The 15,950-nt window shown below is 55.4% G+C and overlaps 1 protein-coding gene across 1 annotated transcript; it reads right to left on the reverse strand.

The window, feature by feature from the left end:
- Window positions 1–344: 344 nt before the first annotated feature.
- On the reverse strand, window positions 345–7,570 carry LOC112120167 (solute carrier family 12 member 5-like; the record flags this gene model as incomplete). Its single annotated transcript, XM_029914194.1, has 6 exons — window positions 7,523–7,570; window positions 5,546–5,810; window positions 3,819–3,913; window positions 3,582–3,713; window positions 1,887–2,033; window positions 345–399 (listed from the first exon to the last, which is right to left on the reverse strand). Coding segments are annotated over exons 1-6 (742 nt in total), but the record flags the coding sequence as incomplete, so codon positions are not given.
- Between the last annotated feature and the right edge of the window lie 8,380 nt (window positions 7,571–15,950).

Consider the following 15,950-nt stretch of genomic DNA (forward strand, 5'->3'; position numbering starts at 1 on the left):
GTCTGCTCCGAGGGAGAGGAGGCTCCCCAGAGTCCTGACTGGCTTTGTGGGGAGCAGTTCCAGAGCATCGCCCGGGGACTCCGTGACACAAGCCCAGAATTCAGCACATTCCTTCCAAAAGCCAGCGGCTGATGCACTTTGGTCTCTCCCACCAGAGATTCAGGGTCTATGGCCACTCTGCCTGGTGCGGCCCTGCCCAGCCGTGCAGGGTCGTAGCCGCAGGGGGTGGCTGCGGGGGGGTGGCTGGGGGACCAGGCTGCTAAAGGCAGTCAGCACCTGATGATGCAGTCAGGGCAATGATGCGCAGTGGGGAGAGGAGCAGCCAGGCCCAGCCCTCACCCTACCTGGCACGACGCCGTTCGTAGCGATGGCACTCATGGAAATGGCCGTCAGCATCGTCTGCAGAGAGGAAAACCACAGGGTTAGAGGCACCTCGGAGCCAGGCTGCCTCCTGTGCCCCAATGGGCCGGGGGCACCAGGCCGGGGGCCAAGAATAATGCAGCGCCCGGGAGGGGAGCAGTAATTACGGACCTGGGGGAGTGTCACTAGTGAGGGGGGGCCAGGAATCGGGCAAGCGTTTGCCTGTGTGAGTGACGCCAGTCTGACCATTTGTCGTGGGGCAGGGGACAAGCTGAGTTTTCAGACCTGGAAGCTGAATTCAGCCCCGGGGTTATTCCCCAGGCGCTCCGCCCCTGGGCTGTGGGTCCCATGCCAGCTCCTGCCCCGTGTGCTCCTGGGCGAGCTAAAGCTTCGGAGGTGATCCCCCCAGGACGGAGCTGGGACCCGTTAGAAGAGAGGCTCGGAGATTGCAGCGCATTGGAGGGCTGCCCAGGACTGCTCTCCTCACTAAGGTCTGGTCTGCGCGTCAGACCTATGTTGGTGTAACTACGTTGCTCAGGGTGTGAAAAATCCACAGCCCTGAGTGACGCAGTTACACCGACATAGCCCCCAGTGTAGACAGCGCCGGGTCCACCGACATAGCTACCGCCTCTCGGGGACGTGGATTAACTATGCCGCCGGGACAGCTCTCTCCCATCGGCTCATTAACCGCTACCACAGCGCAGCTGCGCCGATGCAGCTTTTGAAGTGTAGACGTGCCCTCAGCATGTGACCTGGCTTTTCTTGCTCCTAAATAGCAGAGGGCCAATGGGAGGGCAGGTCGCCCTGCAGCGTGGCCCGCACCAGGAAAGAGGGTTTTAACATGAGGGTTTCCTGGTCTCTGGCGACCCTGCTGCATGGGGGGGGGCACCATCTTGGAAGCGGGGGCCCCTTGCCACCCAGCTGTAACACTGCCTGAACTGCACACAAAAGAGCTGTGTAACTGCTCTGCACAGGGCGGGGGACGGCCCACAAGAAGGGGGTGCTGGACTATCCGATTCTGATCCCAGGAAATAAAGTCCCCAAGAAGTAGCCGCTCCCCTCAGTGGGGCCCCCAGGCAGCACACTCCCGCCTGTCTCCAGGATCGATAGAACTGGGACCAGCTTCTGGCTTGTAAAGGCTGGTTTCCCAGCGAGGTGATGGGTTTCGGTCGATCAGCCGTGTCAGCATTCAGTGCTCCCATCTTGTTCCCTAGTAACAGGTGGCTGGCTCCAGTCCTCCAGGATGCTCTCTCTTTAGCTGCAGTCTCCCTCCGGCAGCACTGGAGTGGGGTTTCTTCCTGACTCCTAGGCTGAGCCATGTTCATGCAAACAGGGGAGGTGAATTATTCCTCCCTGCCGCTCCCAAGGAACTCCAACCCTTGACCTAGGCCTGTCCATTCAGTGCTGGGCTCTGCCCGTCTGGTCTAACCCCACCTGGACGGGACACTCCGCTGCCGGAGCACAGCAGAGCTTACAGGTCTGGGGTGACAGCTGCACGGCAGGGCAGGGATAACAGCATCACTCACGCAGGAGCAGCAAAGGATGACCATGCAGAACGACTCCATTATGCCAGCAATTCCCACCACCCAGGTGAGGCGCAGGAAGAGGATCACCCCAAAGATGTTTTGCAGGCAGGGCAGGTAAACGCCCATGAAAGTGCCCATCCGCGGAGCCTACGGAGAAAAGCACGGCGCCATTAGACATGAGGAAGGCAGCATCAGCTCCCCCATAGGCCACAGGGCCTTGGAAAGATTTGCCTGAGAGGGTCAAGTCTCTGGAGTCCTGGTGCAGAGACAACTGGGGGGGGGGGGTCACGAACCAAAAAAAAGGGGGGGGCTCATTTGCTCCATGCCTCACCATGGCAGCTGTGGAGAACGGTTCAGAGGGGAGGGCTCAGACAGAGCTGGCAAGGGGAGCTCCAGGGCAGCGGCCAGGGCAGTGCCTGCCTCCTGGCACAGGGCGTGCATGGAATAGGACAGGGAGAGGGAGTGAAAGAAGGCGAGGAGGATGCAAACACGGTTGCTGCAGAGGATCGCTACAGCTACCCTGCTGGAGACAGGCCTCTGCCACCCCTCTCTCTGCACAACTGGGGGGCCTTTCGTTCCTTCCCTGCTCCTCTGCACGGGGCTCCCGAGACGCCCCCAAACCCACCAGCGGGGATCGGTCTCGGGGATCAGAGCCGTTCGTTTCCCTGCTGGAACAGTGCCAGCTGCAGCCCAGGCTGCCCCTCGCCGTGCGGCTGCTCACACAGGGAGCCGGCAGGAAATCACAGGGACAGGGAACTTGTTCCCGGCTGTGACGCTTTGGAGCCCACGGTGCTGGTGGCTCGGGGCTGCCCACTTAGGGCCTGGCTACGTCGCAGAGCTCCATGGATTGCAATGTACCTGGCTTAATCACAGCCCGCCCGGTGGTCCAAGCCACTGGCGGGGAGGCAGGGGGCCATGGCAGCTGCCCGGGGTGGCTGTGCCCGTGACAGCCCGGGGCAGCCCGGGGCACTTCGGAAGGCCTGGTGCTTGGGGATCTCTGCAGGAAGCGATGCAGACATCAGGCACCTCAGAAGGGTCAGGTGCACCTGGGCCCATGGCAGCGCCCTGCTGATCTTGGCAGCAGCAGCATGAGCCACGTCCCACTCACCTGCGACTGCAGCAAGGACTGGGAGATGGGGGAGGGTCCCACTCCACGGAGGAAGGCCCAGCGAAGGCGGTAGGACAGGCCCTCCTGCTAGTGCACGCGAGATGGACCCTGCCCGGAGAGCCCTGGGAGCTGGAAGTGAGAGCGTGGGAATTCCTGAACTCCCACAGCCGCAGAGAACCTCGCTCAGGCCAGAAAATGCAAATCGAAACCAGGAGCCTCCAGATCCGGGCAAGCGGGAGCTGCTGGGCAACTGGCCCCTTGGCGGGAAGCCGCACTGCCCGCCCAGGGACTCAGCACCAAGCCAGTGAGTCCTGCAGGGAGAGGGCGAATCCCACTCGCTCGCCCGCTCCCTTGGCCACGTCTGTGTGGCTGTGCCATGGCTTGGCACTGACGTGCAGGGGCAAGTCCCTTGGGAGAGAACCCACAGCCCCTGAGAGCAGCCCCAGAGAACCCCACCCTGGCACTGCCCCATGCCAGCAGCCCCAGAGAACCCCCCCCTGGCACTGCCCCACACCGGCAGCCCCAGAGAACCCCCCCAGACCCCCCCACGCCGGCCAGCGCTGGAGCCCGGTACTGAACCCCCTCACCTGCACAGGTTTCTTTTTGGCTCCATCGTTGTTCTCCGCCTCCTCGTGCTCCCGGCTGCCCTGCGGCAGGTTGGTGTAGTTCACCAGGCCGCTCAGCAGGGACGAGACCATGGGGCTGGTGTCCATCTCTTCCTGTTAGGGGCAGCGACAGGTGAGGGCGAGGTACCTGTCCTGAGCCGGCCGCGCCCTCCCTCCACGCTGCCCCCCCCCCGCGGCCCCTCCTGCTTGGTGCCCTACCTCGAAGAGGGCCATGTTCTTCCCGTCGTACTCCTTGCCCTTCTCCAGATCGGTGCTGTTGATGAAGGGGCTGCTCTCCTTGGGGTTGCCATCGCCTGCAGAGACACAGAGATCAGGGCTTGGGCCAGCCACCCCCTCCCCGCAGCCAGCAGCCCCCACCGTGCGGCTCGCCGGCTCACCCACCCTGCTGATGCTGCTCCCGGTCAGCATCGGCCGCACCGAGCTCCAGTCGCCCCAGCCACCCCCAGCATGGCCCCACCTGCCAGCAGCCATCGGGGCCCCACAGCCCTGATGCCAAGGGCAGCGCTGGGGTTCTCGGGGGCACGTGAGTGAGAGGCTGAATCCTCTTCCGAATGCACCCTCCAGAGCTGGCTCAGAGCCCACTGCCCCGGGCCATCAGCACCCAGGGAGGGGTGCACGGGTACTGCTGGGACTGGGGGGAGAGTCACCACTCCTGACACCCATCCATGCCTCGACTGCAGGGAACAGAGCCAGGGAAAGCAGCCAGCATCCCTGGGCGGCCTGGCCTTCTCCACCAGAGTCCCCTGGGATTTATAGCCAGCACCCCCGAGCTGCAGCCCTCCTGCTCCTGCGGGAGCCTGAGCCCCCCAGCACCACTGCTTAAAGTCACTGGGCAGCCGCCAGGGAGGGAGGCCTGGTGGGTACTAGCCTCAGAGCAGCAGGCTCTGTGCCCTGAGCCCCAGCAGAGGGAGTCACGTCTGACTGCGAAGTGGGGGTGCAGGACCTCTGGCTTCCACAGGACCCCGCCTGGGCGGACTCGCTGTGGGAAGCGCACGGAGGGGCATATGCTGAATGCTCCCAGGTCAGACCCAGGAAGGTGAAGCTGTGTGAGCTTCTTGCCCTGAAGACAGTCTGCTCCGGAGAGAGGAGGCTCCCCAAAGTCCTGCCTGGCTTTGTGGGGAGCAGTTCCAGAGCATCGCCTGGGGACTCCATGACAGGGGCTGGCTGGGAAGACGCAGGAAACCCCAGGTCTGGGATCTAAGATCCTTGCACCCCAGAGGGACCTGGCTGAGGGGTCCTGGTTGTACCTACACACTCTGCTTGGGACTGTGTTCCTGTCATCTAATAAACCTTCTGTTTTACTGGCTGGCTGAGAGTCCCAGTGAATCGCAGGAAGCCGGGGGTGAAGGGCCCTGACTCCCCCACACTCCGTGACAGGGGGCGGTCAGACGGAGCAGGGCTGGTCTGCCAGCAGAGTTGGCTAACTACGCACAGCCTTGGCCCGGGCCCTGCCGTGTCCCCCCACATGCACCAGGGTCACTCGGCGTCAGAGGAGAGCCATCAGCCCTGCAGCCTGAGCAGCCCCCTCAGGACGCTCCCCCCACAGCCCAGGGATCCAGGCCCCCACAGAGGGACAGCGCATGCACCACCCTCTGGACAGGACCCAGCTGCTCTGCACTCCGCTCCCCATCCCCATCTGGGCACGACGCCCACCCAAGCATCGAGGTCATGGGACTGCAGCCAAAGAGCACAGACATCAGCTGAAGTGAGTCGTGTGATGGGAACAGGCCCCGGCCCGGCGCTCCCCCAGGCCAGACCCAGCCACGACACAGCCACGGCCTATTCTGCCCGAGCGCGGGGGCCCTCTCCTGGGAGCCAGGGCTGCTCTGGGAAGGGCCCAGGCTGGCTGCTCCTGAAGGCAACGCAGAGTTGATGGGCCTGGAACTAAACAGGAATTGCTGAGCAGCCCTTGGGGGCCAGCCCACATGGGAAGCAGACCAGAGCAATGGGGCAGGGGCCGCCAGCGCCCAGGGCGACCCGCTCCATCTGCAGCGCCGTGAGGGGAGAGCCGCAGTCTGGAGGCTCCTCGCACGGCCCTCTGTGAGCAGGATCTTGCAGGGGCTGCGTGGGAATGGGCTGAGCAGTGTAGCGAGGGGACCTGTCGGGGGCACCAGGTCCGGCTAGAGCAGCGTGATGCTCACAGGTTCTCTGGGAAAGGGCCTGGCTGTCAGCAGCACTGACGACCTCGCTCTGAAGGAACCAAGAGCCAGACAGAACAGTAATGAGAGCTGCAGAGCAGCAGAAATAACTCAGGGTGGGAATGCAGCACCTGGGGCGGGTGCTGGTGGAGTCGTGTGTTTTGAAGAGCACTGGCACAACCAGGGAGCAGCCAAGGGGTGGCACTGAGCAGTGCCAGGACTGCCGCGAGCCCAGCCACAGAGCAGCCACCCCAGCACCCCACCCCTGCATGCCAGCCCCACCCTGAGCGCCCGCAGGGGAGCAGACCGAAGCAGGCCCTGGGAATTGGCCGAGATCCACACAGACCCCGGGGACACTGGCAGCTGGAATCCAAAGAGAGCAACTCACTCGACTACACAGCCCGCTTGTGACAGACCTGTCTGCGCCCCCTGCGGGGGAAGGCTGGAGCTCCTGGGGGCCTCTCGGGCAGGGAGACATGGACTGCTAAGGGGGACCCCGACACCAGCTGTGCACAAAGCACCCCACGGGACAGGCGAAGTGAGTCCATGGACAGGGAGAGCGCAGACGGTGGCGCAGGGAACCCGCTGACAGCCCGGCACAGCACTGCTCTCGACGGCTGAGTTCAGGTCAGGGGCCTCTGTCACGGAGTGTGGGGGAGTCAGGGCCCTGCACCCTCACGTCCTGCGATTCACCTGGACTCTCAGCCAGCCAGTAAAACAGAAGGTTTATTAGACGACAGGAACACAGTCCCAAGCAGGGCTTGTAGGTACAACCAGGACCCCCCATTCAGGTCCCTCGGGGGAGGCAGGGAGCTTAGACCCCAGCCTTGGGGTTCCCTCCATTTCCCCCAACCGCTCTAAACTGAAACTCCCCCCAGCCATCTCACCCAGCCTTCCCCCGGCTCCTCCCCCAGCCTTTCTCCAGTTTTCCGGGCAAAGGTGTCACCTGGCCCCAACCCCCCTCCTGGCTCAGGTTACAGGCTCAGGTATCGTCCCTCAAGTGAAGTCACCCCCTGCTCTCCCATCCCCCATGCAGACAGTCCCAGTAAAACTCCCCTGCGACATCCCCAGGTCAGTCCTCCCACTCCCTGCTCCGTCACATCTCTCCCCCCTTCGAGACTGAACTGAGCGACAGACGGAGCTTGAACCAAGAGGTCCCTGCAGCTTGGCTGGGCGCTGGGCTAACCAGACTGGACTGTGCTTTACCCTTCAGTTCTCTGTGCTACCCTCAGGCCTGCCTGGGCCATGTGCCAGCTAATGAATAAACCCGACTGTGGGACAGTGCTGTGTGAGTGTCACTGCCAAGGCTGGGCCAGGGGCATCTGTACGAGTCTCCCTCAGGGACCCGCTGACGGAGCTCATGGGGGGAAGCTGGGGGGCTGCAAGCCCAGAGGTGTCTAAGGAGGCAGTAAGCCGCACGGCCTACCCTGGAAAAAGATTGAGACCCCTAGGGGGTCTGGCACATCAGAGGGGTTCGTCCTAGAGACCGTTCCCAAGCTGGGGCCGTACACCAACCCTGTGGGTCCGTGACACCCTGTCCTCGCCCTCCCCAGTGGCCCTGCCCGGAGGAGGTACAGCCTGTTGGTGATGTTATTCGCAATAGACAGAAGCGAGCGATTCCAAACTACACGTCACGTTCCTGGAGCAAAGGGTGCCTGGGCAGCGAGAGGGAGACGGGCAAAGCGAGCCCAAGACCACGTGCGTCAATCACAACCGCACCAGAGAACTGCAGCCTTGGCAAACGTGGCAACCAGCCTCTCACACCTTCGTGAGGCAGTGATTCATCATCTGCAGTCCGTCTTCCCCAGCCATGGCACCCAAGGCCGAAGGGGCTGGCAGGGCAAACTACCCGCTGTCCACAGCATTGGCGCAGGAGCGCTGTTTGCCCAGTTACTGCAGGGGGGAGTTAGATCTTCATACACTGCAGCAATGCAAAGCCTGGGACAGATCTTCACCAGGTGTAAAGTGACAGTGGCTGAGAATCTGGCCTCAGCTCCTAACCCAACCCGCAGCTCAAGGACTCTGAGCAGAGCCAGCCTACAGCCCATCCCTGCGGTACCGAGCCCCACACAAGCTGCAGATCTGCACACACCCCTGGGGAACAGCATCACCTCCATTTCCCCCAACCGCTCTAAACTGAAACTCCCTCCAGCCGTCTCACCCAGCCAGTAAAACAAAGTTTATTAGACGACAGGAACACAGTCCAAACCAGAGCTTGTAGGTACAGAAACTGGACCCCTTAGTCAGGTCCATCTTGGGGCCAGGGAGGCCAGACCCCGGGTCTGGGCCTCCCTCTCTTTCCCCAGCCAGCTCCAAACTGAAATCCCCTCCAGCCCCTTCTCTGGCCTTTGTCTCTTTCCCGGGCCAGGAGGCCACCCGATCTCTTTGTTCTCCAACACCTTCAGTTGTCACCTTGCAGAGGAGGAGCCCAGGCCATCAGTTGCCAGGAGACAGGGTGTCGGCCATTCTCTGTGCAGACAGCATCACATTGCCGCCCTGCAACAATCACACACGCCCATCCCACCACTCAGATACTTAAGAAATGCATGGGGGAAACTGAGGCACCCACACAGTATTCGGAGAAAACATTAAGAACATTCCCACTTCGTCACAACATCTCTATTCAGAAACAGCCCAAGCGGCCACACTGGAATCACCCACTCCATTACTAATGGGGGAATCTCTGAAAACAAGATTGCCAATTTCCTCCTTCGAGCCGCAGTGATGCTCTAAGGAGCAGCCAACAGCTCAGACCGAAGCAGGACAGACACCGACAGGGTGGGCAGCCTCCCCGCCCGCGAGCGCTGCTGACCGGGACACGAAAGAGGCAAACAGGAATCTGCCCACGGACAACGCTGCCAGGCACTGTGCACGGCGGCTGTTCACAGGCAGAAGCCCAGAGGAGAGCGGCTGGATTCCCATGGCTGAGCCCAATGGGCTTCAACTGAGTCAGGACCTGGAGGCCTGGAGAGGAGGGTGAGGGAGGGGAGACCGGAGGCTGCAGGGAGAGATCCTGCCATGATTCACTGGGACTCTCAGCCAGTCAGTAACACGAACACAGTCCCAAGCAGGGCTTGTAGGTACAACCAGGACCCCTCAGTCAGGTCCCTTGCGGGGGGGGGGGAGCTTAGACCCCAGCCTTGAGGTTCCCTCCGTCCCCCCAGCCAGCTCCAAACTGAACCCCCCCCCCCCAGCCGTCTCACCCAGCCTTCCCCCGGCTCCTCCCCCAGCCTTTGTCCAGTTTCCCCAGACAAAGGTGTCACCTGGCCCTAACCCCCCCCCTGGCTCAGGTTACAGGCTCAGGTATAGTCCCTCAAGTGAAGTCACCCCCTGCTCTCCCATCCCCTGTGCAGACAGTCCCAGTAAACTCCCCTCCCACATCCCCAGGTCAATCCACCCCACTCCCTGCTGTGTCACAATGACTCCTTTCTGGGGCAGAAGGTTCATTTCATATAGAAACACAGAGCTAGAAGGGACTGAGAGGTGACTAGCCCAGTCCCCTGCACCGAGGCAGGGCTACGTATTAGCTAGACCAGTGGTTCTCAACCCTTCTGTTCTGGTGACCCCCTTTGTGACCCACTTCCTTAAATAGCATTCAGTAAATTCTGAATAATACTCAGAGCCAGCGGTAGCGGTAGCAAGCAGGGCAACTGCCCAGAGCCCCATGCCACAGGGGCCCCCGCGAAGCTAAGTGACATGCTTCAGCCCTGGGCAGCAGGGCTCGGGCTGCGGCTGGAGGCCCCGCTGTGATGTGGGGGCCCTGGGCAATTGCCCTGCTTGCCACCCCCTAATGCCAGCCCTGGTGACCCCCCTAAACTTGTCCTGTGACCCCTCCCCCCAGGATGAGAAACACTGATCTATTCTAGACCATCCCTGACAGGGGTTTGTCTAACCTGCTCTTAAACACCTCCAGTGACAGAGATTCCACAACCTCCCTGGGCAATTTGTTCCAGCGCTTAACCGCCCTGACAGTTAGGAAGTTTTTCCTCATGTCCAACCTAAACCGCCCTTGCCGCAATATAAGCCCATTGCTTCTTGTCCTGTCCTCAGTGGATAAAGAGAACAATTTATCACCCTCCTCTTTATAACAATCTTTGAGGTACTTGAAGACGGTTATCATATCCCCCCTCCCTCAGTCTTCTCTTCTCCAGACTAAACAAACCCAAGTTTTTCAATCTTCCCTCATAGGTCATGTTTTCTAGACCTTTAATCATTTCTGTTGCTCTTCTCTGGACTTTCAGGTAAGATGTGGACAAATTGGAGAAATGTGGCACCCAGAACTGGACACAATACTCCAGTTGAGGCCTAATCAGCACGGAGTAGAGCGGAAGAATTACTTCTCGTGTCTTGCTTACAACACTCCTGCTAACACAGCTCAGAATGATGTTCACTTTTTTTTTGCAACAGTATTACATCGTTGACTCATATTTAGTTTGTGATCCACTATAACACCGAGATCCTTTTCTCTAGTACTCCTTCCTAGGCAGTACTTTCCCATTCTGTATTTGTTCAATTGATTATTCCTTCCCAAGCGGAGTACTTTGCTTTTGTCCTTATTGAATTTCACCCTATTTATTTCAGACCATTTCTCCAAGTTGTCAAGATCATTTTGAACTCTAATCCTGTCCTCCAAAGCGCTCATGACCTCTCCCAGCTTGGTGTCGCCCACAAACTTTGTAAGTGTACTCTCTATGCCATTACTCAAATCACTGATAAAGATACTGAATAGAACCGGACCCAGGACAGATCCCTGTCGGACACCACTCGATATGCCCTTCCAGTTTGACTGTGAACCACTGATAACTACCCTCTGAGTATGCTTTTCCAACCAGTTGTGCACCCACCTTACAGTAGCTCCATCTAGGCTGTATTTCCCTAGTTTGTTTCTGAGGTCGTGAGACTGTAACAAAAGCCTTACTAAAGTCGAGATATATCACATCTACTGCTGCCCACCCCCACCCCCACCGCCCCATCCACAAGGCTTGTTACCCTCTCAGAGAAACTCCCTCCTCATGGGCACCCTGGCTTTGGGGGAGGTGTGGCTGAGGAGACAGAGGGGAGTTTTGGGGAGGGCAGCCGTGGGAGGAGGCCCAGGGGCAGGAGTAGGAGGAAAGAAATGGGCCTGGGGCAGAGCAAGGGGGGAGTGTGGGTGAAGGAAGGAAGAGCGAGATGCACATAGCAGCCCCAGGGGGCAGAGGCAGGTCAGGGTCCTACCTGGTGTCTCCTGAATGCCAGGGAATGAGAGGTGCAGGGTCAGCAACGGGATCCGCTCCTCTGTGGGCTTCCAGCCGCCAGAGGTGGAAACCCCACACAGCGGCTCTGGCTCTGTCCAGAGAACAATGCTGGCACCCCCACCCCTTGCACCAGTACCCTGCACCCATGCCCTGTGTGACGTTATTGATATAATCTGGGACCATATAGATCATTGTTGCAACCAAGGTCCTGTAGTGGCACCCAAATCTTGTATAAAGGGGGTCAAATGGGGTGTCTTAGACAAGGTTATGGTTTACTGGTTATGATTATGCTGTCTATATGTGTGTATCAATTTTGTAGTTGAAGTTATGAATATTGGCTCTATACTGTCTGTATTTCAAACTTATGCTATGCTGCTGGGTGACATCCCAGACAAGCTGGTGTTAGCTCTGCCTAGCCTGCTTGATGGCCCATTAAGGACCATCAGCTATACAATGGACCCATTGAGAGAAGGCAAATATGCCTTGAGACTCAGCAAAGTATGCAGGGACTGGCCCATGTGACTCCAGGCTCCATTTTGCTGTAATTTTCCACAGTAAGAACAAAGAGGTGTTCTTACACCTGGAAAAGACTATATAAGGCTGATGCCTCATCTCCATCTTGTCTTCAATCCGGCTTCATACCTCTGGAGGAACTTTGCTACAAGCTGAAGCTTTGAACAAAGGACTGAGGACCCATCCCAGCGGGGGATGTATTCCAGAGACTTGATTTGAACCTGCAGTTCATTCTATCGCTGCTGCAAGCCTGAACCAAGAACTTTGCCATTACTGTATGTAATTGATTCCATTTAACCAATTCTAACTCTCATCTCTATCTTTTTCCTTTTATGAATAAACCTTTAGATTTTAGATTCTAAAGGATTGGCAACAGCGTGATTTGTGGGTAAGATCTGATTTGTATATTGACCTGGGTCTGGGGCTTGGTCCTTTGGGATCAGGAGAACCTTTTTCTTTTACTGGGGTCTTGGTTTTCATAACCATTTGTCCCCATAACGAGTGGTACTGGTGGTGATACTGGGAAACTGGAGTGCCTAAGGAGATTGCTTGTGAGACTTGCGGTTAGCCAGTGGGGTGAGACCGAAGTACTCTTAGTCTGGCTGGTTTGGTTTGCCTTAGAGGTGGAAAAACCCCCAGCCTTGGGCTGTAACTGCCCTGTTTGAGCAATTTGTCCTGAGTTGGCACTCTCAGTTGGGTTCCGCCAGAACCGCATTGTCACAGTGGCGTAGTCGGCAGGATCCACAGAACCAGGTCAATTAAGCTTTGGGTCAGAACCCCACGCTATCCAAATTTGAATTTTGGGATTGAGAGTTTGGTTGGTTAAAGAACAGTTGCAATGGCTGAGCAAAGAGCATATGAGGGCCTTGACAAGAAAGCCCTGAAAGATTTGTGTTCAGAAAAGGGGATAAGCTTTAGAAAGAAAGCTACAAATCAAGAGCTGAGAAATCTGTTAATGGCCAGTGATCAGAAGGCAGGAGATGCCACAGAAGCAATTGGAATGCAAAAGGCAGCAAGTAAACTGCAACTTGAGCATGAACAAAGACTGGCAGAAATTCGATTGCAGGAACTAGAAGCTGAGGCAAAAGTGCAAAGACTTCAGCTCCAAGTCCAAAAAGCAAGGGAAGAAAAGCAGAAATTGTATCCTCTTGAAAGTCCAGTTTATAACAATGTTGGTATGTTGTATAACTCGGAGCAGTTGTCTGGGTGTAACCAAATGTACCCCAACACTGCCACCTTTTATGTAAATGCTTTTACTGTGTGTTCAGTAGAGGGTGGCTCCATAACTTGTGCCAATGCTCTATATGGGAGTGGTAGTGAAAAATTTACAGAGAATGTAAAAGTCAATGGTAAAAGCTGTTTAGGGCAAATTATGGCTTCTAACATCACTCTTGTTAAAGCAGATCTTGTCAAAGAGGAAGATTATTTACCAAATCAGAGTGTGAATGTTGTAGTCCTGTATGAGTTTACTGTAAGCGTGCCTTTAGCCAGAATCCACCTTGAATGGAATGGGACTAAGCATGAAGTTATAGTTGGTGTAAGGAAGCTATTGCCTAAGGATCTTTTGATTGGGGAAAATGTTAAAGCTTTGTTCAGTCCAGGTAGCCAGTCACAGGACAGGAATGATCTTAAACCTCTGTCTATTGTGGGCAATGATTTGCCTGGGGAGGGTTGCTCCAAAGGTTTGTCTGAGAAGAGCTATTTGTCTGTAAATGAAGTTTCTGAATGTCGGTCTAGTGTCTCAGAAGTGAATCTGGAGTTAAATCAAGAGCAGCAAAATCTTATTGGGCAGGAAAATGTTTCTCTGGAGCCGATTAAAGTGGATGGTCAGGTGGAAGCCCTAACTGAGGAAGGAAAGGGTGGATTTTTAATGGGTGATGCATTGGTGGCTAGTACAGCTTGTAAAAGTGAACCTGAAAAGGGTAACTGTGATTTGCTGGCAGTGGCTCAGTGTAGTAAGAAGAGCAGTCTATCTGTTGGGAGTGGCAAGGTGCCTGATAAGGAAGCTGCCCCACTCTCCCAGTCTTTGTCTGTAATCAGCCCTGTGTGCTGGGACAAAGGAGAGGAAGGCAGGAAAAGTTTGGAGGAGCCTAGGCAGCCTTGTGAGCTAATGGCTTTTTCTAGTCAGCAGTTTGGGAAGGCAGGGATAGTGGAAAATGGATGTCCCTATACCTTACCTGTTTCCGGTGTGGAGAATACTGATAGTGAAGGAAATGTGCCTGTATCTGTCAGGGGTATTGACTTGCCTATGGAGGAAGCTACCTCAGTCTCCAAGCAGTTGTCTGTGAACAGCCCTGTGTGCTGGGACAAGGGAAATGAAATCCCGAGCTGTGTGTCTGGTAAAAAAGGTGTCTCCAGCTCTTCTTTGTCTGTGGAGCAGACAGAAGGTGCCTGTCAGCCTGTGATGGTTGAGAATAGTGCAGTTGTCTCAGAGTTGGTTCTGAATTCAACTAAAGCCCAGGAAGGGAATGGTCCTAAGTCTGTATCTGCTGGGGAGAATGGCACTGTAACTAAGTTGCATCCAGTTAGTGTCTTAGCAAAATCCCAGAGACCAGACAGTTCTGGTGCTTATATTTTGCCTATTGCTAATGTGTGGTTGGTGAAGGGTGTAGCAACTCTGTCTAATCAGGGTAATACCCTAGCCAGGGCACAAGGAGAGCATGAAGGTGATTTGGTTGTGTTACCTACTGATGGTGTGGAAACTTGTAGCAAGAAGGAAAGGATTCCTGAACTTGTGTGTGGCAAAGGGAAGGGAAATGTTTCTAACCTTCTATCTAGGAAGTCTATGGGTTTGCCTGAAAGGGGATTGTGTAGAAATCTGCCTGATGGGCCAAAGGTGATCCTGGATGTAAGTAAGACCCAGAAAAAGTCTGTTGTTGCTCAGGGAAGTGTTCCTTTAGAGCAAGCCCTAGGTGAAGAGGGTAAGGGCAAAATTTCTGTGAGGGGTGATTTGCTGCTTAGAAAAGCTCCTGGGGAAAGGAATCCTCATGGTAATCTGTGCAAGCAGTTCCCTGCAACTGAAGGGTGTGAGAGTGATTTAATCAAGGCAGTTTCAGTTCCTAACAGCCAGAAATTTTCTGTTGTGAATGGATCCACTGACTTTCCTTTTGAAAGATCCAGGGTGGGTAGCTTTGAGAAGGTCTCAGATGGAGTAAGAGCTGTTAAGAAAGTTGAGCAACCCTATAACCAAGTGGCTGTGTTTGGCCAGCTTGTTGGGAAGACAATGGTGTTGGAACAGGAATGTCTCCATTCTAATTCTTTAAGTGAGCAGTCTGTGCTTCAGGGTCTGAGGACAGATTTGGTTACTGGTGTTTCAAAGCAGAACAGTTTTATGGCTAAATGCTTGAGGATGCAGGGGAGAGCAAGCACACTCTCTCCCTCAGACTCTTTGGATTTGTGTGGTATCTCTTTAAGACAGAGTCCAGCCTTGGAAATGATAGCAGTTACGAATATAAAAACTGGTGGACTGGCTCCTGTCTGTGGTAATGCAAATTACTTGCCTGGCTGGGAGAGGAAGGACTTGCTAATAGCTGTTAGCACAGAGAGCCCACCCCATCAGCCAGTGAATTCTGTTAAGCAAGAGAAATCAGGGTTTGATCCTGCAGGACAAGGAGGAAAGAGAAAACTGAATTTTGCAAAGGGAAGCAACAGGTTAACCCTAAAATGCCCAAACTCCAATGGTATTGAGCCAAAGCTGTGGCATGACAACCATGATTGTAGATGGACACTTGCAATGGATTTGTTGTTAATGCTAATGGTGATTTTGTAACTAATGTGTTGCTATTACCAAGAACTGTAAGAATGTACAATGTTCCTAATCTGTTGGAAAATCCCTTGAACATGTTAAAAGGAATACATGAGAACACACTTTATGTTAAAAGGCCTTGTTATACTGATGTTTCACAGTTACTGCCTGTAAACGGTATTGGAACTTTTCACAGGAGAAAAGACATTCCAAACCTAATGTGCTATATGAAAAGGGAAACTGAGGCACACTACCATATTGCTTTCACGGCTAAATGCCAAGATTCCTGTACTATGAACATCATTAATATCTACATTGATTTAATGTTAATTGGGTTCCAAACATTTGCCAGAGCTTGTGTGGATAAAGTAGCTGTTTTCTTTAGCTCCTGGCAAGATCACATGAGACATACAGGAACCATGCTGCAAGAGCAAATCTAATCCACTATTGTTCTAACTAAGTTTTACCTTGAGTTTGTAAAGAGGTTCAGTCATGTTGCTGAACATGACTTTGATAAACCATTTCTGTTATATACTGATATGGCTTCTAACCCCAATACTAGCTGTAGTGAGACAAACCCAAGGATGGGGAGCTCTTGGGATGCAGTCAGTGATGTTTGTGTCATCGCTTCCTGCATCAATTTTGCGTTGGGGGTGTGACGTTATTGATATAATCTGGGACCATATAGATCATTGTTGCA

Source organism: Terrapene carolina, unplaced genomic scaffold, assembly GCF_002925995.2.
Source record: "Terrapene carolina triunguis isolate 2854851 unplaced genomic scaffold, T_m_triunguis-2.0 Scaffold33259, whole genome shotgun sequence".
In the NCBI taxonomy this organism is placed as follows: Eukaryota; Metazoa; Chordata; order Testudines; family Emydidae; genus Terrapene; species Terrapene triunguis.